This window comes from Solanum verrucosum, unplaced genomic scaffold (assembly GCF_900185275.1).
Source record: "Solanum verrucosum unplaced genomic scaffold, falcon-dt-bn FXZP01000085.1, whole genome shotgun sequence".
NCBI lineage: Eukaryota > Viridiplantae > Streptophyta > Magnoliopsida > Solanales > Solanaceae > Solanum > Solanum verrucosum.
In genome coordinates, this window is record NW_026019839.1 from 640,968 (window position 1) to 665,742 (window position 24,775).

Consider the following 24,775-nt stretch of genomic DNA (forward strand, 5'->3'; position numbering starts at 1 on the left):
TTCTTCATAGCAAAATGGTGAAGAAGAAACTTTTAACAATGGCCACCAAGAAAATTGCCCGCAATCTAGAGTTGAAGTCCATTCCAAAATGTACCCACACGAAGGTTGCCTCAGTTTCTTCCATTGATTGGTCATGGAAAATGAGCTTCCATTGTTATTTGTTGCGACTTGTAGTTGTAATATTTTTCAGATCTGGGCATACATTCTTTGTTCTTTTTCCATGTTCTTCATGAAGGTTTCATAAAAAATCGAGATAATAGAAAAATAATTTTCTACCATTTTCAATCGATCACTCAATTCACTCAAAAATGTCCGTCGAAGCTCCAACAATTGAAACCTCCCAAAATTTTACTCCTATTTGAAGTAATTTGTTTCTTGGTTGCTTCTTGTTATTAGTTTATTTTATGCTTAATAGGGTGTCAAGAAGATGAGGAGGGTGGGATGTGAAAGGAGGGGGGGGGGGGGGGGGGGGTGTAAGAAATATTTTGATTTTTTTTTACTTTAATAATTATATGACGTGCATGATTTTTTTTAATTATTATTATTTTGCCATGTCAGCTTTAGGGGTTAATAAATTCACTTTTAGATAGCAGAGGTATGTAATAGGTCGTCATGATAGTTTAAGCGTGTAACTGACTTTTCGATACAAGTTCGAGGGGGAATCTATACACATTTGTCCTACATAATGTCACATATGACACAAAATTGTCATTAGGATACTACATAAGATAAATGTGTGTATGTTCATTTTTTTATAAGTTAAAGTATCTATTTGTACTTATCCAAAATTAAAAAATATAAATATCAATTGAAATTAAATTAAAAAACACCTTTATATATTATGTCCGTAAAGAAAACACTTCCCATTTTGTCTTGTTGCCGTAAAACACCAAGAATATAAGAGAAGAAGAAAAATAGTCAATAATGCACTCCACTTGCAATAAAGTAGGTTGATTGACTATTTTAAATAATAAATAATAATTGAGTTATTTTAGAAAGAAAAATTTAATTCATTACTCATTAGATAGGAAAAACGGTCTGAAAAATATTTTAACTTTGGCCAAAATTATTGTTACGATATCAAACTTTATGGATGACCTTTTACCTCCTGATTCAAGCCTCGCGGGCCAAGGAATTTAAAGGGCTAGGGTGTGCCAGCCCTTCATTTGAAAGGGCCTAAAAATGCTCAATTCAATCCAACCCAATCCTAGAAGGGTCGAGAACTGGGGTGGGCTAGTCTTATTTTTTTCTAATTTCTTTTCAAACTTATAATTCTATAACATCAAGAAAATGAGAAGATTTTCAAATCAAATATAACAAACAATGGTGTTGTTTCAATAACACTAGCAAAAAATCTAGTGTAATTAGCATGTATCTCGCATACCAGATATGCGAGCGAGATAAAAGAGTGACAAGCAAGATGGAAGGGAGGCGAGGGCACGAGATTTGTCTATGTATCCTAGATACATGCGAATCTACTTGGATAGAGTGTATCTAGAACAAATTAACCTAATTTTGAGTCCATATATTCCGAGACACATGTATCTAGACGTATCAAAATCTGGTAAGATTCATAATATTACAATATAACGTGTATTTAAGTAATTAGATTATATACTAGTGAAATTATTGTAAGTTACCCTTAAATAAAACAAATTGGCCCATGGGCCGACCCTGGCCCAGCCCAACCTCAGTCAAGCCTCAAGGGCCAAGGGCTTATAAGGGTCGGCCTTATAAGTCCTAGTTTTAAATGGGATTAAAAAATCTTATCCCAACTCTATCCCAATAACGGGTTGGGTTGTGCCGGCCCCATAGGCTAGCCCATTTTGACGGTTCTAATGAGAATATATTAAACTACATTGAGTATGTTATTGTTATTGATTAAATTATACTTCGGCTCCCTAACTTTGTATAATTTTCACTCCATCTCTATTTACTTGTCAAATTTTGACTTCACACACTTATTGAGAAAATAACAATTGATATACTGAGTTTACTATTTTAACTCTATTAATTGATAGGGTCTTAGTGTTTGAGACATATTTACTCACTATATTTTTTAAAGACATTAACTCAATATTAATAAATTAAAGATATAATAAAGGAGAAATGCCCTTCTTTGATTTATAACAAAAAAACAAATAAGTAAATACTCTATCAGTTCCTATTTATATGTCATAATTTTAGATTTCACGTCCCTTAAGAAATTAGGTAAGTTTACATTTACGTTTATTTAGTATTTTCTTGAAGTCAAATTTTTAATAAATGAACATAAATCAATTTATTTTGATTAATTAAATTGGTCAATGAACATGAACTAATCATTTAATTTTCAAATGCTGGTCAAATTCATATTTTCAAGACTAATAAATCTCAAGCGGATAATAGAAAAAATAATACTTCAATTATGCATTAATTTTATGAAATAACAAATACTTCCACCATTCCATATTAATTGAATTTTTGAGGTGTTTCACACCCTTTAAGAAAAGTAGATTAAGACATAAATTGAACATAGTTTTCCATTTTTACCCTTATTAATTATTATCAAATTTATTTTAATTAAACATTAATCAAATTTTATTGAAGTCATCACAATGAAAATCCAAATGAAGGGTAAAATTGGAAGAATATTTTAAATATAGTCTTGAAGATTGAACAATTAAATTAATTTAAAATAGAAAATATCTTTAAAATTCAATTAATATAAAATGGAGGGAGCATTATTGACTATTTATTTTTAATAGGACGTATAAATAGAAACAAAGAAACTAGAGCGGGAAGCAAATTAATAGGATTTCATTATTCAATGACAAATGGCAGCAGGCTTGTAGTACATTCAAACACCAGTGGCTCAAAATAAAATTTCCTGATATTTTGAATTAATGAAGAGAAGGACACTCAAAGTTCACGTTGAATATACACATTTTTTAAAAATAATTTTAATTAAAGAGGTATTTTATTAAATTATTTTAATACAGTTATTTACTATCAAAAGTGGTATGAAAAATATAAAAAAAAAATAACTCTTTTTGATTTATTAAAATGAACAAATATCAATTATGATATAAAGATCAAGTAAAAATAAAACAAAATATATATCAAATTTTTCTGGTGCTCCTCTTCGCCTTATCCTTATTAAATCTAAAAACATTATCCCATGTGAGTAAAATTAGTACACTCGTGACTCAAACACCAGTGGCTCAAAATAAATTTTCCTGATATTTTGAATTAATGAAGAGAAGGACACTCAAAGTTCACGTTGAATATACACATTTTTTAAAAATAATTTTAATTAAAGAGGTATTTTAATACAGTTATTTAATATCAAAAGTGGTATGAAAAATAAAATAAAACTCTTTTTGATTTATTAAAATGAACTAATATCAATTATGATATAAGGATCAAATAAAAATAAAACAAAATATATATCAAATTTTTCTGATGCTCCTCTTCGCCTTATCCTTATAACCTTATCCCATGTGAGTAAAATTAAGTACGATATGATCCCTCCATTTTAATTTCCATGCGTCACTTTTTTGTTCCTCGTAGATATATATATATATATATATATATATATAATACGAAGTAGAATATTTTTGATGAAATTTTTTTTTATACAAAATAAATTAGTTTTTAGTGTTTTGTAATGAGAGGAATGGGGGTGTGGGGGCCTCGGGGATGACAGGACCGGACGTTAGGTGGGTGGAAAACTACAATAAATATAGACCTTGTTTTTTTCCTTTTTTTTTTTAGAAAATTGTTTTTTTCTAAGTTATTTTTCTCATTTTTTAAGATATTTGTTTTCAAAAAAAATTTCCAACTAATAAAAAAATAAAAAGACGTTTTGAAAAAAATATTTTCCTCCACACCAAACACACTTTTAACTCTCATAATATACATTTATGTTTTGTTTTGCTTTATATACCAAGCACACCTTCTATTTACAACAAATCACTTATATTAAATTGTTTTTTATTTATCTCTTATAAAAGGGGACATATAATAAAAAATAATATTTGAACAGTAATAAGAAAAATCCATTGAAAAAAGTGAATATATTTCTAAGCATAAAAGTGATTTATAAATATTTTTCTCGATCATTTGATCTAAAAATACTGTGATATATATCGCTTAATTTAAAAATTAAATTAGTCTATTTTTAAGACCCACCCCTAATTATTTATGATTATGTCTTGTTTCTTTCATAATTAATACCCACGATCCCATTTTCCTTATAACGCAACATTTCCGCCCAGGGGAGATACAGGAGAGGATCACCGGGTTCACATGAACCCATGGTCCTCTTCCGAAATCATATATAGTAGTGTTATATTTTTAAAAAATATTTAAATATAGATGCGTTAACCCAGACTCGAAGTATCATATAATGTAGTACGATGATGATTTGGTGCACCTCTCTAGGTGAGGTTAGAAATTTGAATCTTTTATCTATCTTGTTTTAGTTTTCTTTCTTAGATTTTTTAACTGGTTTGGATAAATAAAAGTTAATTTTGGACCTATGATTTTAAAATTTTAATGGTTTTCAGTAAAAAGAATCTAACCGATCAAATTTATGTCTTAGATCCACCTTTTTGTAATAGTGCACTCATTATCTATAAATCCTGAATACGCCTCTGTTTCCGCCTCTAATATAAATTTATTCTCAGTCCAAACAATGTCATAATATATTAGCAGATGTTATAATAATGTATAATGTTTATAACAGATGTGATGAGATGATAAAACAACTTTTAATATTTTTAATAAGAAATATTTGTTTGTATTTATTGTAACTTTATTTAATCTTATTAATTAGTGTACATATTGTATTTGTTTTTTTTTTATGATTGAAATATTTTTTTGGTAACTAGAGAAATCTACTACTAGCAAAGGCGGAGCTAGGTGAGGGTTCGTGGGTTTAAACGAATTCAATAGATTTCCGTATATTTTGTATTTATATTAGCAAATAAATAAATATACATGTACATTAACTTGTGAACTCCTAAAAAATTGATAGACAGTTTAGTGGTAAAGAATATTATCTCATGTATTCAGGTTAGTTAAAAATACAAAAACAGAAAAAAGATGAAATAGACAAAATGTTTTTAATTCGAGTCCACAGAAACCACTGTGTTTCCTTAAGAAATTTAATCCCCTCACTGTACCCGAGGTTGCAGATTAATTTTTTCCAAGATAAAACGAACTAACCTATTAGAGAAGTAGTGGTACCTAAAACTTGGCGAAATGGTCTGGTGGACCCTTGTACTTGTATGTGTTTGTATTGTGAATCTTTCTACTTACTCATTTGTCATCTGAACCCCTGAACTCATCAAAACGCAATATTTTAAACACATTTTTTGACTTGGCATCCTATGTGGCAGTTACTACTAAAGAGTGTGTGACACACACCTATTAGGAGCGTGAGACCCTTGGAAAAGGGTCTGACAGTCACATTAGGGCTTTGTAAAGTCATCATCTTTTTTATTTGCATCTAACACCATTGTTGGACAAAATTTGAGGTTTTCTTGGCCTCTTTTCCGATCTTTTTCCCAAAAATTTCTTATCTATCGTTTCTTGTTATTATACGGCTCTCTTTTTCTATGAAAAACACCATGGAAGGCATCACACTACTACCGAAATATCTTACACTAACATTCGGCACAAAAGTGCAAAATCCCCAAAGAATTTCAACAAAGTCAATGTAATTGATTAAAACCCCAAAACCAAACAAAGACACAAATAGAGATCAAATCCAAACTAAACAACAAATAAATTCGAAAATAAATTGAAAAACCTACCTAGATAAGTTGAAAATCAAACAAAAAAACTCAAATAATTTTTGACATTGACCCCTTGTTTCAGTTCCAAACGAAACCCAAACTTATTGCCTTCTTCTCGTCCATCTCACCTTCTCCAACCAAACTACCTTTGTTCTCACCATTTCCGACAAGCTTCAACCAACAACTATAAATGAGAACCAACAACAACAACAACAACAACAAAAACCCCAAACTAACTCCACCAATAAGTCTCGACTTTCACAACGCCACCAGTTGTGAACAACTAGAAACAATCAGACCACCCAATAGACCCCCACTTTTCCTTAGCGCCACCGGTCACCACCAAAACCCCAATCCAAAATAACCCAAATCGTACCAACATTTTTTACTTCAATGGAAAGAGTAGAAGAGGTTGGAAAAAGGAAAAGGGTAAGGAAGATAAGAAAAAGTTGAAATGAGATTGTGGGGATGGAGATGCAGATGGCAATGGCAAATAGAAATAAAAATTGGAAAGAGAAAGTATAGGTATATTAATCAAATATAATAAAAGGAAAAGTGACATGGAGTGACCATATATACATGTGTCATTTTATAATTATTTTTTAAATTACGTGGCAGGCATTTGTGATACACACACAGTTGAGTGGTAAAAAATGTGTTTAAAATGTTGTGTTTTGATGAGTTCAAGGGTTCAAATGACAAATGAGTAAGTAGAAGGGTTCACAATACAAACACATACAAGTATAAGGGTCCACCAGACCATTTCGGCCCTAAAACTTCAATAACTTCAGCAAACGCAAGAACAACAACAAGAGCACACACAGACTTAGTCGATCGACAATTTTGTTTATGTAAGAAAATGTATGCAGAGAGGAAAAAATCTCAGTGTTTGAAAACGAAAAAGACCTCTTATTTGTAGCCATTTGCAGCAAGGAACGGGTCTGTTCAGACTCATTTTTTTCAGAATGTTGTGTCTTTTGGGAAAAGTAACGACTTTTCGGAAGGAACAAATCCTTTCAAACGAATTTACCATTACGCGCAAATTTCAAATAATTCGTTGCGAAATTTATTTCGTTATTTAACTAACATTCTGAATTAATTTATAAGAGAAAGGAAATCAATTAATGAGATTGATTAAATAAATTTTGTCCAAAAATATTATCAATCAATCACATAATTTGCCAAATTCAATGCCGAAGTTGAGCCGAGCTGAGCAAGCAAGCGACGACGACAGCGCGAGGGGGCACCTTCTTCTTAACCCTTTAAGAACTAAATGAAGTGTTTCCTAATATAAGGACAACAATTTTCCTTTCTCTTACCAATATGGTAGAAATGACTTTTCATTTTCCCTCCAATATTGGTTCGCCCACTTTTTTCCAATTTCTCTTCTTATTTCTCATTCACACCTTGCTAAAACCCAACAATCCCCTACATGAATGGGGAATGGCTATTGTTAAAACATATGCATGAAAAACTTGTGTGTCTCGTAAGTAAGGGTTAATTTCATCTGGATAAGTAGGTTTCCCTTTAACTTGACGTAGTGAACATAAATAGGATATACTCGGTCAATCGGTAGATTTGACATCTTTGCACCGTCGAGATTTGGTGTATACCTAGACAACATAAGTCACACAATCAACCCTTGAACTATTTTTGGTTCTCATTATTTTGTTCGTTTCAGCCATGAACACATCTCGATTAATAAGTGCTTAGAGAACTGGCCTTACCGAATTCTCCTTGAAGCGGCTTACACTTCACACTTGCATAGGTGGTTTCTAACTATGTTATCCAGTAGATACACTATTTGATATACCATGTATCAAACTTAGAAACCATTAAAAAGTCTGTATGCCTTTATCCTGGTTACTGAACATTGTCTCATCTTGAGAATGGACTATAAAATAAGTTTTGACAATGTTGAACCGTCATCTATGACTTTGTTTGATCTCTTTGAACCTAGATCTTGGGATCTCCAGTCTTCTAGGTAGAGTTACCGCCACAATGACTTGTTTACGACCATAGTCTCATTCCCGTCGATGATCTCTCAACTCCATCTCTAGCTAAGCATTTCGTAAGTGGATCCGACACATTATCTTTTGACTTTACATATTCAATTGTGATAATTTTATTAGAGAGTAGTTGTCTAACAAAGTCATGTCTTCGTCGTATGTGACGAGACTTCCCGTTATACATAACATTTTCAGCCCTTCCTATTGCAGCTTGACTATCACAGTGTATGCATATATGGGCCATTGGTTTGGCCAAAACAGAATATATTCTAAGAAATTTCGGAGCCATTTAGCTTCTTCACCTACCTTGTCTAAGGCGATGAATTCAGACTCCATTATAGAGCGAGCTATACATGTTTGTTTGGATAATTTCCAAGATATTGCTCCTCCACCAATAGTGAAAACATATCCACTCGTGGATTTCGTTTCAGTTGACCCAGTAATCCAATTTGCATCAATATATCCTTCAATAACTGCTAGATATTTGTTGTAATACAAAACATAGTTTTGAGTGTCTTCTAAGTACCCCAAAACCCTCTTCATTGCCAACCAATTATTTTGATTGGGATTACTTGTGTATCGACTCAGTTTACTTATAGCGCAAATTATGTCTGGTCGTGTACAATTCATGACATACATCAAACTTCCCAATACTCTGGCATAATCCAATTGAGATTGAGTTTCACCTTTATTATTAGCAAGATTAAGGTTCACATCAATTGGGGTCTTTGCCTTTTTGAAATTTCAATACTTGAACTTTTCAAGTACCTTTTGAATTTAATGAGATTAAGACAATGCTAGACCGTTAGGAGTTTTGTGAATCTTTATTCCCAATATCAAATCGTCTACTTCTAGATCTTTCATATCAAACTTACTATCAAGCATACGCTTAGTAGCTTTTACATTAGCAATGTCCTTCCTCATTATCAGCATGTCATCCACATATATGCATACAATGACTTCCTGATCCGGAGTGTCTTTAATGTAAACACATTTATCACACTCATTGATCTTAAATCCATTTGACAACATGATTTCATCAAACTTTGCATGCCATTGTTTCAGTGCTTGCATTAGTCCATAAAGTGACTTAACAAATTTGCATCCCTTTTTTTTTTACCGGGAACTACGAAGCCCTCAGGTTGTTTCATGTAGATCTCTTCCTCCAGCTCTCCATTTAAGAATGAGGTTTTCACATCCATTTAATGGATTTCAAAATCGTATACTGCAGCTAGGGTAATTAACATCCAAATTGATGTATTCCTAGTCACTGGCGAGTATGTGTTAAAATAATCAAGACCTTCTTTCTGTCTAAAGCCTTTGACAACAAGTCTTGCTTTATATTTGTCAATAGTTCCATCATCTTTCATCTTCTTTTTGAAGATCCATTTTGAACCCAAGGGTTTGTTCCCTGGAGGAAGATCAACCAACTCCCAGGTATGATTGCTTAAGATTGATTCAATCTCACTATTGATAGCCTCCTTCCAAGAGGTTGAGTCGCTAGACAACATCGCTTCCTTGAATGTTTGAGGCTCACTTTCAAGAAGGAATGTTACAAAATCATATCCAAATGAAGTAGCTGTCCTTTGATGTTTACTGCACCTAGGACTCTCTTAATTGGTTTCATTCTCTTTTGGTTTTTCTCGAGGTTGTTTAGACTCCCCACTAGATGACTCAAGTCTAATTTTATACGGATAGATATGTTCAAAGAATTCAGCATTATCTGATTCCATTACCATATTGTTATGAATATCCAGATGTTCAAACTTATGAACCAAAAATCGACATGCCTTACTATTTGTGGCATATCCAATGAATACACAATCCACAGTCTTATGCCCTATTTTCACCCTCTTAGGTATAGGAACCTGGACTTTGGCTAGACACCCCCCACTTTTTGAAATATATCAAATTGGGTTTTCTACCTTTCCATTTCTCATATGGAATAACATGTGTCTTCGTGTGAGACACTCTATTGAGTATTCAATTGGTTGTAAGGATAGCTTTCCCCCCACAAATTTTGTGGTAAACTTGAACTTATAAGTAAGGCATTCATCATTTCCTTTAAAGTTTGATTTTTCCTTTCCGTAATTCCATTAGATTGGGAAAAGTAAGGAGTAGTAGTTTGATGGATTATTCCATTTTCCAAACATATTTCTGCAAATGGAGATTCATATTCTCCACCTCTATCACTTCTGATCATTTTTGATTTTTCTATCCAACTGATTTTCAACTTCAATTTTATATTGCCTAAATGCATCTATTGCTTCATCCTTACCATTTAGCAAATAAACATAATAATATCTAGTGCAATCGTCAATAAAAGTTATAAAATACTTTTTTCCACCACGTGTTAGTGTTGACTTCATGTCACAAATGTCAGTGTGAATCAGTTCTAAGGGATATGAATTCCTTTCAACAGATTTATAAGGATGCTTAGCATACTTAGATTCAACGCAAACTTGACATTTTGATTTATTGCACTCAAATTTAGGTAAAACATTTAAGTTAATCAGTTTTCGCAAGGTTTTGTTATTAACGTGTCCCAAATATTCATGCCATAAACATTTAGACTCAAGCAAGTAAGAAGAAGCAAAATCTTTATTCATATCAACTGCAATTACATTGAGCTTAAAGAGGCCCTCAGTGAGGTAACATTTTTCTACATACATCTCATTCTTACTCACTACAACTATATCATAAACAAATACACATTTGAATCCGTTCTTAGTCAGAACTGGTATAGAAACTAAGTTCTTGCGCAATTTCGAAACATACGAGACCCTGTTCAAAGTCACCACCTTGACCGATGTCATCTTTAAGAGGACCTTGCCAGTTCCTTCCACCTTTGCAACAATGGAGTTTGCCATAAACAACTTCTCGTCTGTAGTTGCTGGAATATATAATGAAAACAATTCTTTATTGGCACAAACATGGCATGAGACACCAGAATATATCCACCATTCTCTTGGATTTCCAACCAAGTTGCATTCTGAAAGCATTGCATAGAGATCGTCCATCTCTCATTTGGATTCAGCCAAATTTACTTGATCCTTCTTCTTGTTCTTCTTGGGACCCCGATATTCAGTAGCCTTATGACCACATTTACCACAATTGAAGCAACTTCCGTTGAATTTCTTCTTAGAAGGATTGTTTTTTGGACCATATGTTTTCTTTCTTTTCTTTGATTTTGTGGAATCTTCTTCAACTATATTTACTCCAAATATTGTTGAATTACCACACGACCTTTTTTCTGCGTCCTTGTTATCCTCTTCGATTCTCAACCTTACCATGAGATCTTCAACAGTCATCTCCTTGCGTTTATGTTTCAAGTAATTTTTGAAGTCCTTCCACAATAGAGGTAACTTCTTAATAATGGCCGCCACTTGAAAAACATCTTCACAACCAATCCTACATTAAAGATTATGTGAGTATTAAGACAAGACTTAATATTTTCAACATAGGCATTAAATAAATTTATAACTTCAGCAAGGAGATCATGGATTATGACCTGCAGTTCTTGAACTTGGGTGACGACGGTCTTACTGTCTATCATCTTATAGTCCAAAAACTTTGCCACAATGAACTTCTTCATTCCGACATCATTTGTTTTGTACTTCTTTTCTAAAGCATCCTAGAGTTCTTTTGAGGTCTTGACATTACTGTACACATTGTACAGATCATCTTGCAGGCCACTCAGAATATAATTTTTACACCAAAAATATGAATGTGTCCATGCTTCTGTTACCAAGAATCGTTCTTCAGGAGGAGTTTCATCCGACATAACAGGAACGTTCTCATTAATGAACCTCTGCAGACTCAACGTAGTCAGATAGAAGAACCTCTTCTACTGCCATCTCTTGAAGTCTACTCCAGAAAACTTTGCATGTTTTTCAGCCGGTGCAAGGGCAGCAGTTGAACAATTATGTGCAACCGATGTTGTTGCAGCACTCACTGTTCCAACATTTACTTGACTTGAATTTGTCATTTTTCCTATCACAAAAGGCAGACAATTTTAATATGTGAAATACTAACAGTAAAGAGTAAATCCTTACACAACATGTTTATGATTTAACTATAAAGTTTTTTATGTTCTTTTAATCGTTAATCGAATGAATTTTAAAAATTCAAACAGAGTAGAAAACCATAAAGGTTTTAATCTCCAGAAACCTCAAATACAGAAACTGTTAAATTTCTTAAGATTGTTATCTCTTGTATTCAAGTTAGTCAAAAATACGAAAACAGAAAAAAGATGAAATAGATAGTATGTTTTTAATCCGAGTCCACAGAAACCACTATTTTTCCTTAAGAAATTTAATCCCCTCACTGTATCCGAGGTTGCAGATTAATTCGTCCCAAGATAAAACGGATAAACCTGTTAGAGAAATAGTGGTACCTCAAACTTCAATAACTTCAGCGAACGCAAGAACAGCAACAAGAGCACACACAAACCCAGTCAATTGACAATTTTGTTTATGTAAGAAAATGTATGTAGAGAAGAGAAATTTTCAGTGTTTGAAAAATGAAAAAGACCTCTTATTTATAGCCATTTGCAGGAAGGAAAGCGTTTGTTCAGACCTGTTTTTCCAGAACGTTGTGTCTTTTGGGAAAAGTAACGACTTCGGAAGGAACAAATCCTTTCATACGAATTTACCGTTAATGAGATTAATTAAATAAATTTTGTCCAAAAATATTATCAATCAATCACATCATTTGCCAAATTCGAACGGAAGGAACAAGTCCTTTCAAATGAATTTACCGTTAATGAGATTGATTAAATAAATTTTGTCCAAAAATATTATCAATCAATCATTTACCGAAGCCGAGCCGAGCAACGACGGCGCGAGGGCCCCCCTTCTTCTTAATCCTTTAAGAACTAAAGGAAGTGTTTCCTAATATAAGGACAACAATTTTTCTTTCTTCTACCAATATGGTAGAAATGACTTTTCATTTGTAATTTGCAATGACTTTTCATTTGTAATTTGCAATGACTTTTCATTTTCCCTCCAAAATTGGTTCCCCCACTTTTTTTCATTCTCTTCTTATTTCTCATTCACACCTTGCTAAACCCAACAAAGAAGTGACCAGGAAAATGCTTTTCACATTAAAGTTATGGGTTTGAAATGCTTTTCACTCTAAAGTTGTGGGTTCGAACTCCCTCTCTTTTAAAAAAAAATATTTAGAACCCCAAAATTGTTAAATCTCGACTCCGCCTCTAACTACTAGAACTTTCTTGCCTTTGTTTATTTTTGAAGCGCGGTGAAAAATCTGAGATAGGTCTTAGCTACTGTGGCTTTTGGATATTCTAACCGTTTTAACCATAAATTTTTTCTTCGTTATTTTAGATACTTCAGTACAAAAAACAAGAACCTTATGATGTAGTACTACTTTTTATGACACCAATGGATTTCTTGAATTTAGCTAAAGAACTAGCTAGAAGTCAATTTTTTTAAAAAATAATACTTAATACTATTTCCTTTATCCCAGTTTTATGACACTTTTCTATAGGTGTCATTATTATATTATACGATAGAAATAGCCCAAGATACGTATCAAATGATGAATCGTGAAAAATATTTAGAATTACACGAGGTAAAGCAAGACAATGCGCATGGTTGAAGCATACAATGACGCATAAAAAATATAGTAAAATCTTACTAAATTAATATTTGATCAATTAATGATCTCTTTAAGATAATAATTTTTCTTCGATTTCAACTTGGGTCAATGGAAAAAATCACTCATTTCGATAAGGTAATATATTTTCAGAAGACTCCTATATAAATATATGGTCTCATTAATATTATAAATTAATAATTTTTTAAAAGTACAAATATATCTAAGAAAATTTAGTGAAATATTATTTCTATTATGTTTTGTTTTTTAAAAAAAAATTAAATCTAGTTGAGCTCATCTCTAACTTTTCTTATTGCATCCAAAAGTTTCGGTGTTGTCTTTTCTAATTGCACCATAAAATTGTGAAGAGTTCTAAATGCAAACGTTTCCTTACATGTAACTGGTTCCAAAGATATTGTATCATCTTCAACTTTATCATCAACATTGTTTTTCCAATGATATCCATAATTTGTTCTAAACTCTGGACCTCTAAACATGTATTAGTTTCACTCATCCAATAGGTTATTAACGTCCATTTTATTGCGGTAACTGAGATCATTAATCATGACCTCAAGTTCATAAATGACGTTTTCACTAGTGGGTTCTTTCAAATTCTTTGAGATTTCATCCCTGAATAATTTTTTAAGTATCGAAACACTCTTTAAATTAATAAATATTGATTTATCGATTAAATAATACCTCTACAAATGATCCCGCCTATATTAATTTAAAAAGGTTTTACTGTAATCAAGGTATCAATTGTATATTTCACCCCGTAGGAACTATAATGAACCAAGGCTCAGAACATCCTAGCCTCCGAGGGAAAAAAATTTACGGTTTTATGAAATTCGTTCCAGTAACAATATAGGACACTAAAATGGTACATCTGAACTCAAGATTAAATTTATTTCTCTTAAAGATCAAAATAATATTACATAAATTACGAAACAAAAGGAGTATTTGATAAAATAAAAAAAAGAACAATAATATCAAGTAGAGTTGAAATCGCCCAATTTCCTAGCGCCTCCATTTACGAAGGACTCATTGGTCTTTGACGAAATATTCTGCTACTCACGACGATTCACAACAAACTAGTTTACCGCTAAAAGTGATATACCACCAACTCTTATTTCTTCGATCTTAATTTATATGATACGAGTTTTGAGATAAAAATATAATAATATTTTTTATATTTTTAATTGTTTTAATTATTAATTAGTATAACTAATTAATATCCTTTTACATAATTTATATATAATTAAACTATTTTATTCTCATAATTTCAAATAATATCACGTAAATTAGGACGAAGAAATCACTCTTTTTAAAGTTGACCTGGCTCATTGTTGTTGGTGAGTCAACATTTTACAACTACAAAATGTCAAGTAGGACATGTATCATTTCTACGAACCTAATTATTCCTAAGTGCTCTCACCAACTCTTATCCATTTCTCCATTATAAATAACATACTCAACCCTATTCTCTTCAAAAAAAAAAACATTTGTGTTGCAACAAATTTCATTTTTGACATATTCAAAATTTCAAACTTTCAACTAAAATGGCAATTATTCTTGAGGATGAAGCCCCTATTCATGGAGATGTATTAGAAACTATTCTTTCACACGTGCCACTTGTCGACTTAGTTCCTTCTTCGTGCGTTTCAAAATCATGGAATCGAGCCGTTACTTCTTCTCTCAAATGCTTCAACAAGCCGAAGCCTTGGCTAATTATCCACACTCAATGCACTCGCTCACCTTATGACATTTCGGTACATGGTTATGACCCTCGCTCAAATGTCTGGGTCGAGATATCTCAACCATCTATTAAGTATGTCTCCGCACTCCGATCATCTCATTCGAATTTACTCTACATGCTTTCTCCATCGAAGCTATCGTTCTCACACGACGCGATGAATCTCACGTGGCATCACGTGGATGCGCCGCGCGTGTGGAGAACCGATCCTATTGTGGGTTATGTAGGTGGCTCAATCGTTATAGCCGGTGGCACGTGCGATTTTGAAGATGATCCATTAGCTGTGGAAATTTACAATAACGAAACAAACACTTGGGAAACGTGTGAATCAATGCCGGCGATACTCAAAGACTCTGCGGCGTCTACGTGGCTGTCAATCGCTACGACCGGAGATAAACTCGTCGTCGCCGAGAAATTCACCGGAGTTACTTACTGTTTCGATCCGAAAACTAAGAATTGGTCAGGTCCGTATGAGTTAAGGCCAGATCCACGTATTTTTCACTCGATTATCGGGTTCGCGAACAACCGATTGATCCTGATTGGAATGATAGGAGATTCTGAAAATGTGGCCGGAGTTAAAATTTGGAAAGTGAATGCGGAGAATTTTGAGTGTGAGGAATTGGGGGAAATGCCGGCGGCGTTGATTCAGAAGGTTAAGAGTGAAACATATGGAGTTTCTTCGATTAGTGTTTGTTTAGCTGGAGATTATGCGTACATGAGCAAGTCGTCGGAGATGGCGGAGGAGATAGTAGGTTGTGAGTTCAAAAACGACGGCGGATTACAGTGGTGGAGCATGAAAAACGAGGCTGCCGGTGACGGAAATAGATCGCAGAGAGTGGTGTTTAGTTGTTCTGTTATTGGGTTAGGTGATTTGCAACGAGCTATGTTATTGGAAAATCGGAAATTTACTGTGAAATTGTGAAAAAAAAAAATGAGGCATGGACAAAATATTTATTTTTTTATTTTTATGTAATTGTTATCTTTTTTTAAAAAAAAAAAAATGTCGGTACCAAGTACCAACTATTGTTGATTATTAATTAAATTAAAGAGGAGTGTTTGATCATTTGGTTAAGTTACCAACAACGAAACCACTTTTTTCTTAGATAGTGGGTATTTGATATGTAATTATGAAAAACTTTTATTTTGTACGAGGCACACTTATTGTAAGTTGTATGAGGGCTCTTTGGCTGCCATTCGTATATTGTGGGACCCACTATTTCAACTTCTTACTCTTTTACTCCTCCAAATTTAGGACCCGTTTGATCATAGATTTCTCAAATAGTATTTGGAGAAAAAATTGGCAAATAGTGTTTGTCTATACAATTTGTTATTATTTGGTAAATATCCCAAATTCTCAAATACTAGTTTTTTTTTAGTATTTGGGTCAAATCTCATTATTTGAGATCTTTAAAAATTGAAATTAAACACCAAACTTTTATTTTGTACAAAAGCACCCTCTATTGTAGTTGTTTGCGTTGTATTACATAATTTTTTACGTGAACACCAAAATAGTGATATAATATTCAGTGAATATGAAAGTAATGATATGGTTGTTGATGAAAATGATGAACAGTCGGCTCAGAGTAACGAAGTCATGTGTTTTGTTTACTTCACGATGTATGGAATAATGCTTGTTGCACTCACTCCAAACTATCACATTGCTCCAGTGTCATGGACACTACTTGTTATTTGTTGCAACGAAGATTCAATTGATTTGTAATACAAATTTATGGTTAGTTTTGATAGTTTTTAAAACTTATGGGTATAAATTATATTTTTCTAAAAAAGTGAAATGTGTTTCCCAAATATTATGGCCAAACACATGGTGTAATTTCATCCAAATTTTCATTCAAATAATATTTGCCAAAAATATTTGAAAATTTATGACCAAACGCTAGCTTAATCTTTTCTCTTTACTTTTTCTTTCTCATCACCACTGTCTTCCTTTTTCAGCTTCTTTTAACTTTTAACGTAATTTTCATTTAAATTCATTGAGAAACTTTGGATTTAAAAATAAATGGGCTCAAAATTATTTAAGGAAAATTAAAATAATATGTAAAATTTAAATTCATTTTTTTGGGATGAGTTTGAAGAAATTAACGATAGTGAACTAAAAATAAATCAAACTCTCACCAATAAAGTATGAATTCATATAGTCAACTAATTGAACTACTAAAATTAAAAAAATTATTGAAATTGTTGAATTTAAAGTTACTATATTTAATTTTATATTTTTTTCATACTTTTTATTAATCAATTACTCATTTTCGGAATTTACCAAAAAAAATAAAAAAAAATAAAAAGTTGTTGATATTGTTGAATTTAAGGTTACTATATTTATTTGGTATTTGTTTATTGAAAAGGAATCTTAAATATTTATTAAATGATATTAATTATTTTGGGACAACCTAAAGAAGCTATGTATATGTTTGGTCTATTCTTATTATTTGTGTACATAAATGAAGATAATCTTATTGGCATCGATTCTTCACGTTCACGATATTAATATCTAAAAATTTATCTTGATATACATAACTAATATTTGTGTCCGTGTGTTGCGCGGATATTTTAAATACCCTCATTTTAAAATTAAATATGATATAACTTATTTCATAAAAATATGCAATAGAGATCCTTAATTAGATGCTTTCAACTTCATTAAAAAATCTCATTGTTAACATTCTTACTTCATACGGTCTTGCTTTATGCCTCCAAACTTGTTGAGATGATCTGACTCTACGTATCATGAATTCAAAATAATTAAACTTTAATACGGATATTGAACACCGAATAAAAAAAAGTCCAAATCAACATTCTCCTCCACGCCTTATTTTCTTCACTTGTCCTCTTTTCTCCAAAAAAGTCCACTCTTTTTTCGGCGAAGCAAAATTTTAGGGGTTTCTCAGTCGTGAAGCTATGGTGAAATATTTTTAGTAAACAAGATGAGCAATCAATTGAAAAGGGGAAGAAAGTTATTTTCCTATTATTCCTATCTTTTCAGAAACCTCCATGAAAGACATTGAAAAAGAAAAAAATAATGTGTCCAGATCTGAAAAATATTTTTCAATTGAAAGCTCGATTTTCATGGTCAATCAATGGAAGAAACTGAAGCAGTCTTCTTGTGATTCATTTTGGAATGGAGGAAATTCTTTCACTATACGAATCAACTTCGAATTTCGGAAAGTTTTCTTGGCGGCCATTGTAGAAAGCTTCTTCTTTGCAATTTTGCTATGAAGAGGATATAATTAATAGAGAATTTTACTAATTAATTAAAAATTAATTAGTGTAAAATATAGCTAGCAAAAGAAAAGTTAATTAACAAAGAAAAAAAAAAGGATATTAAAAAAATTATAATTTCTGACATGGCGCTGACGTATCGCTAATGTGGCAGCGAGTGTAATACACCACATATTGTGAGAGTGGTGTTACACGTTCTAGGATGGTATAAAATTTACTTTCAAGTAGTAAAAGTGTGTAATGGATCAGCATAATAGTTTAAGTGTGTAATTTACTTTTCGGGACAAGTTTAGGAGGAAATTTATGCCTTTTTCCAAATATAAGTTAAAAAATTTTAAAGTTAAGAGAACTTCATATATGACCTTCTTAATGTACTTTGATTGTCGATGACACAATTTGAGTATAAATGGAGAAATATTTTTCATAAGAACTGTAAAAGTTACAAAAATAAATGCAAATATTTTTTCATCATATCAAAAAAAACTTCCGATAGTAAAAAATCTTGATCACCTTCATTAAATGATTTGACTTTATCAATGACTATATCATAAAGAGACTTAATTTAAAACTACCATAAATTAAAATAATATGAACTATAAAGTTTTTAAAAGGAAAAAAAAATTCTTAATCAAAATTAAAAAGATTTGTATTATCATGCAAGAGAGAAATGGGGAATTAAAAAGTTACTCCTCAAAATTCTTCTAAATAAACTAACGTGATATATTTTCTTTTTGAATTTTTAAAATTAATAACTACTTGATTTGAAAATTTAAAATGTAAGGGTAGTTATGTTTTTTTTTTTTTTAATTTACTGATTTTAAAGTAATTTTGCTAATAAATTAACAATCTTTTCTCATAAACTGTTTTAGAAATAAAATAGTAATTTATTTTTTAATCCTATTAGTTGTAATTAATTTCAATTATTTAAAAAGTCTGTTTTTTGTGGTACTGACATGTGGCAATTTACACTTCTCCTATTATATATAACTAGATATGTATAACTAAATCTATAGCTATTATATATTATAAATAGATTGTTGTGAACATTATCTAAACATGTTCAACTTTCAATAGATTGTTGTGTACATTATCTAAACATGTTCAACTTCAAATCGAAATTGAAAGGTGTATACAATATGTGTATACAAATTCATGAATAACAAAACTTGAAGCAAATTGCACGCATGCACCAAATCTGTAGACGTATACAATATATGTATACAAATTTAGATTGCACTAAAACTTAACAAATCAATATATGTATATATTAGGTGTATCAACTTAAATTGGGTATTTGCTAAACATTAAAAGCACCACATAATTTTTTAACAGATGTAATGTATCTCAAAATATAAAAACTTACATTTATGTGTTGACTCGGGTTGTCTTGACAAGTTTGAGGATCTAAAACCAAACTTCATAGAGACCTTTTAGTTTTTAATTGTCATATGTAAATTACATGCTCAATGTAATCCTACAAGTGAAATCTCGAAAAGGTAGGATGTATAATATTTTGAAGAAGCAGCTTATAAATTTTCAAATATGAAAACTAAGTTTAAATCAAGTGGATATTGTTGGAAAAGCTTGAAAACAATGACAATCCTCATTGTTGCAAAATGAGTTTGTTAGATATGTTGTAGTTTTATAAATAGATGAATAAATTATGTTATGTATGATAATTGAAACTCATTTGAGGTGGATTTTTGTGTTAGATTGTTGAAATCCGAAGAATAAATTATTGTTTCTGAGCAAAAAATTGGAAGGTTGAGAACTGAAAATTTGAAATTTAAATAGTGTTGTTAAATCAAATGGATGTAATTTAGCTAAATCTGAAACCATAGCTCATGGGCAAATTTTTGGTGTGGTTTAATTCAGATTTTAGTGGTGATGGTGGCTTTAGATTTGTGTATATTGTTATGTATATCTGTGTGTATCCACAAGTACAAGTGTATATACATTTTTAAGATTACATGTAGATCATGTATATAGCTACATATTTATGCAAGTTTATGTGTATATGATACACAACATGTTACACACATGTCGTAGGTGTTGTCATTACTAATATAACAAGGATATACATGAGTATATAGTGATATACACGAGGATATACATGTTATTGGCATGAAATTGTCTGAACTCTTGAGATTGTTTGTTTGGTGATTGTGTGTGAATTTTGTAAGGTAAATTGCATGAAATTAGGAATTGAGTCAAATTTTCCTATATGTTTTTTAGTTCGTTTGGTAGGAGTTGGCCATTCATTGTCAATAGCCTAAGCTTTAGCAAAGCTAAATTCATTAAAAATGTATGAGTACTAAATTTAAAATTCAGTATTATCACTTCAAATCGTCGTTATAAAATTTGAAATCATAAAGTTGAAATTCTAACTTCACATCTATCTCTTGCCATGCCGATCACTCCGGATAAGCTTAAGTACTACTACTTTTTTTGTTCCTTTTTAGTTGTCACAATTTTCTTTTTGAGAGTCAAACTATATGAATTTTGACTAACATTTTAAGATGTATTTTTTTTAAAATAATATTGATTTGAATTAGTTTTTTTTGCAATTTATAGTACTTTTCCTATAGTTTTTAAATATCCAAATTTTAATTTTAAAATATCAAATTAATGTAGTTTAATTTAGTTTTTGAAAATTAGTCAAATTAACTCTAAAAAAAATAACAACAAATCTATAAAATGATACAAGTATTATACTATACTTGACTTCTCATAGCAAAACGTCCTGAGACTTAAGTGTGGTGCTTAGTTTTGTAAGACTTACGCTCGACTATACAACCTAAGCATGCTCAAAGCCTAACGCTCAGGGCTCGCCGAACAGTTTTACACAAATTATGTGTTAATTCTTTAGTTAACATTGCTGACCTTCATAATTCTTGAATAAATGAATGATACTTAATAGGTTTTTAATCCATAGAAATAACAAGATTTAGAGTAACTCAAATAACAAGTTGTAGTATCACATATTTACGATTTGGTAACACCGTAAGGATGATTATATATTACGTAACATTTATTTTAAAAATACATAGCGAAATTATACTTGTTCACTTATGTCTTTATGTTTTTGTCATATGTCTCAAAATTATCATATTTTATTTAGCTGTTTGAAAGTAATTTTATTTTTATTCATGATAGAGTGATGTTTTTATTATAATACTACGTAAGTTTTATTGATTATTTTCTTTTAGGGGGTTAAATTGTATAGCATGATAATAATATTTTTTTAGAAATAATGATTCTTTTTTATTATTAGAAAGTTACTCCCTATGTTCCTAATTACTTGTCCACTTTTCCCTTTTTACTTGTCACTTTTTACTTGTCCATTTTAACAAATTAAGAAAAAACAATTGTTTTTTACCTATTACATCCTCAATTAATTACTTTAGAAAAGATAGAACTTTCTGAAAATCTTAAGTTTTTAATTTATCCACTTCATAATTAATAAGGGTAAAATGGTAAACTCGCTATGTTAATCATTATTTTCTTAATAGTATGTCAATTCAAAAGTGGACAAGTAATTAGGGATAAAGGGAGTAAGATATTAAATTATTTATACTTGTATAATCATGTTAGAAGTTTTATTTTCTTTAAGTTTCCTCAATCATGTTTATAATTATTTAAAACTATTGATGTATTTTTATATTTTTTTAAGAATTTAAAGATTCATAAGGCTTACGCCCCATATCTCGAGGTTTACGTTTCACTCTATACTAAGCAAAAAACTCCGTCTCACGCTCCTGCCTTTTAAAACACTCGAAGTAGTATAGTAAAAGTAGACTTGATGATATTGAAAAAAAAAACTAATACTCTATATTTAAAAAAAGGTTTAAGAAAATCAGTGCTGAGCAAGTGTAGATTAGAGAATATTCGGTCTTCCCAAAGCGACAAAAATACCCTTGAGCTTTGGGTTCCACAAATTTAAATAAATTAATGCATTGTAAAATGTGCAAAATAGATTTATCGAAAAATAAACAATGGAATATATTATCTCATTGGAAATGATTAGACCAAAGTAATCTTGTGACCCTTTGAGCATTCACAATTCCAATATGAATAATTTTTAAAATTTGTGTTTCAACTTTATTATGCTTATTACTCCCTCCATTCCTTTTTATATGTCATTATTTTCTATAAATAATTGGTTCATAATACTTGTTAGTTCATAAAATTAATGCATAAATTATCATATTGTTTCTTTTTTACCCTTGTGAATTATTAACCTTGAAAATATACATTTGACCAACTTAGAAAAACTAAGTAAATGATTGATGTTCATTGGTTAAATTAATTAATCAAAATAAATTAATCCATATTCATTGATTGAAAACTTGAATTTCAAAAAAATTAAATAAGGGTAAAATAATAAACTTACTTAGTTTCTTAATGCACGTGAAATTCAAAATGGTCACCATATAAATAGGAACAAAGGGAGTATTTCATTATAATTATTGTACAACTTTAATGTGTTTGGTACGAAAGAAAGTATTTTTTATTTCGCTAGTCAAAATGTTTTTAAAAATATTCTTTCCATGAAAATACATTTCTTGAAAACAAAATTATTGTTGATGAGAGGAGGGAAAACAACATACCTAAATGATATTTTAGTTTTGGTTATATGCTCCACACTTCCAAACACCCCACCCGTCCCATCTACACTCCCTCACTAACTAAAACTTATATAAAAATAAATAAATAAATAAATTTGTAATAATATATTCTATTTACTAACTAAAACTTAGAAAATAAATGTAAAAATCATTTATTTTGATTATTTTTAAAAAAAAAAAAATCTATGAAAAAACATTTTCCTTTTAACAATTTAAAAAAAAAGTGTGGTTCTCATTTTACCGACAATTATTTATATTGAATTTAATCACATGAGAAGGGCAATTTTGAAAGGATAACATATAAGATGAGAAAAAGGGTGTAAAAACCTGATTTCTGTCATTAGGGAAAAGCCAATGGGAAAAGAATTGGGGTCAGAAAACTATTTGATAGTAACTTGAAATTTTCCAACCTAGTTCAGATTTGGACGAAATCGGAGTCAATAAGGTCTAGGGAAATCTGGTAATAATTGGGTGATCTAATTATGATTTTGATCACATAAGTAGATAGCTAAGAAGTTAAAGAACCCGTATGACTTTGCGGAATTGAATTCGGGTGAGTAGAACTCCCGAAACTAATCTTAGGTAGTTTCTGAGTGTCGTTGGTTGAAAGTGTGTTGTGAAAATGGGGGTATTGAATTATTAAATTTGCTCATTGTTCTGTGCAAGCCGCTATGGCAGAAATTTATGCCACTGGGGCGGGGCCGCTGTAGCGGGGTGAGGACCACTGTGGCGGGACAAATGCGACTTAAGTCGGAAATAAACTTCAAAAACGTTTTATTCTGCACTTTTTGACTTTGAGAGCTAGGAGACGACCCCAGGCGAGTTCTTGACCGTTTTTCACCATTCTTAAGGCTAAGGTAAGGTTTTCACTCCCCAAATCGGTTATTCGATCCATAGAATGTAAATTCATGGGTAATTATTGATGGGGGAAAGTTTGATATGGAAATTGTGGTGGAAGAAGCTCTAATTTGGGATATTAGGATCATGGGTTTGGTCTTGGGTTATTTAGTTTGTTATAATCCGAATAATCAGACCTTTGATTGTTGATCCTTGCGTATATTAATTGTTGTAGACCTAGAACAAGCAGAAAGAATACGAAAATGAAAGATTCAAGTACCTTAGGGATTCAAGCTTGGATTCGAGATAAGTGATGGTTGTGATTTCATGTTGTGTGATGTATGATTGTTCTTGCTTCATTATAATACATGTATGTATGCGAATGTTGCATTATTAATCACACTAATGAGGATAGATGAATGATGAATGCCATGAATCATGACTTGATTGTATGATTTGAGAATATACTTGTGATTGTGATTATGACTTGTTGGATGGATCAGGTGTTGCGTTCCGACACACTAACTTGGATCGGTTGCCGAGTTCCGGCATAAATATGGGATCGGTTGCCACGTTCTGACATAAATATGAGATCAGTTGCCACGTTCTGACATAAATATGAGATCGATTGCCACGTTTTAGCATAAACATTAGATCGGGTACCACATACCGATACACTAACAGTTTGGGTGTGGGTTCCATGAGAGGACCATTGACTTGTTATTGATGTTTTCGTATCTACCTGCTATTAGTAATGTGAAATTGAGCATGTTTCCTGATAAGATGACTGATATTGTATATGTTCGGTATATGTATGTTTATGATGTTGTAATTACTTGCTTATGTTGCACTTATTGGGATAGCTGCGTGATCCTACCAGTACACGATGATTGTGTACTGATACTGCACTTG

The 24,775-nt window shown here is 31.3% G+C and overlaps 2 protein-coding genes across 5 annotated transcripts in view; both read left to right on the plus strand.

The window, feature by feature from the left end:
* LOC125815695 (protein NSP-INTERACTING KINASE 3-like) overlaps nt 1–24,775 on the plus strand; it is a 451,704-nt gene that overhangs the window by 413,019 nt on the left and 13,910 nt on the right. The window lies entirely within an intron of this gene.
* On the plus strand, nt 14,956–16,103 carry LOC125815789 (F-box/kelch-repeat protein At1g23390). Its single transcript, XM_049495345.1, has one exon. The coding sequence runs from the start codon at nt 14,968–14,970 to the stop codon at nt 16,081–16,083; it is 1,116 nt and encodes a 371-aa protein (XP_049351302.1). The 5' UTR covers nt 14,956–14,967; the 3' UTR covers nt 16,084–16,103.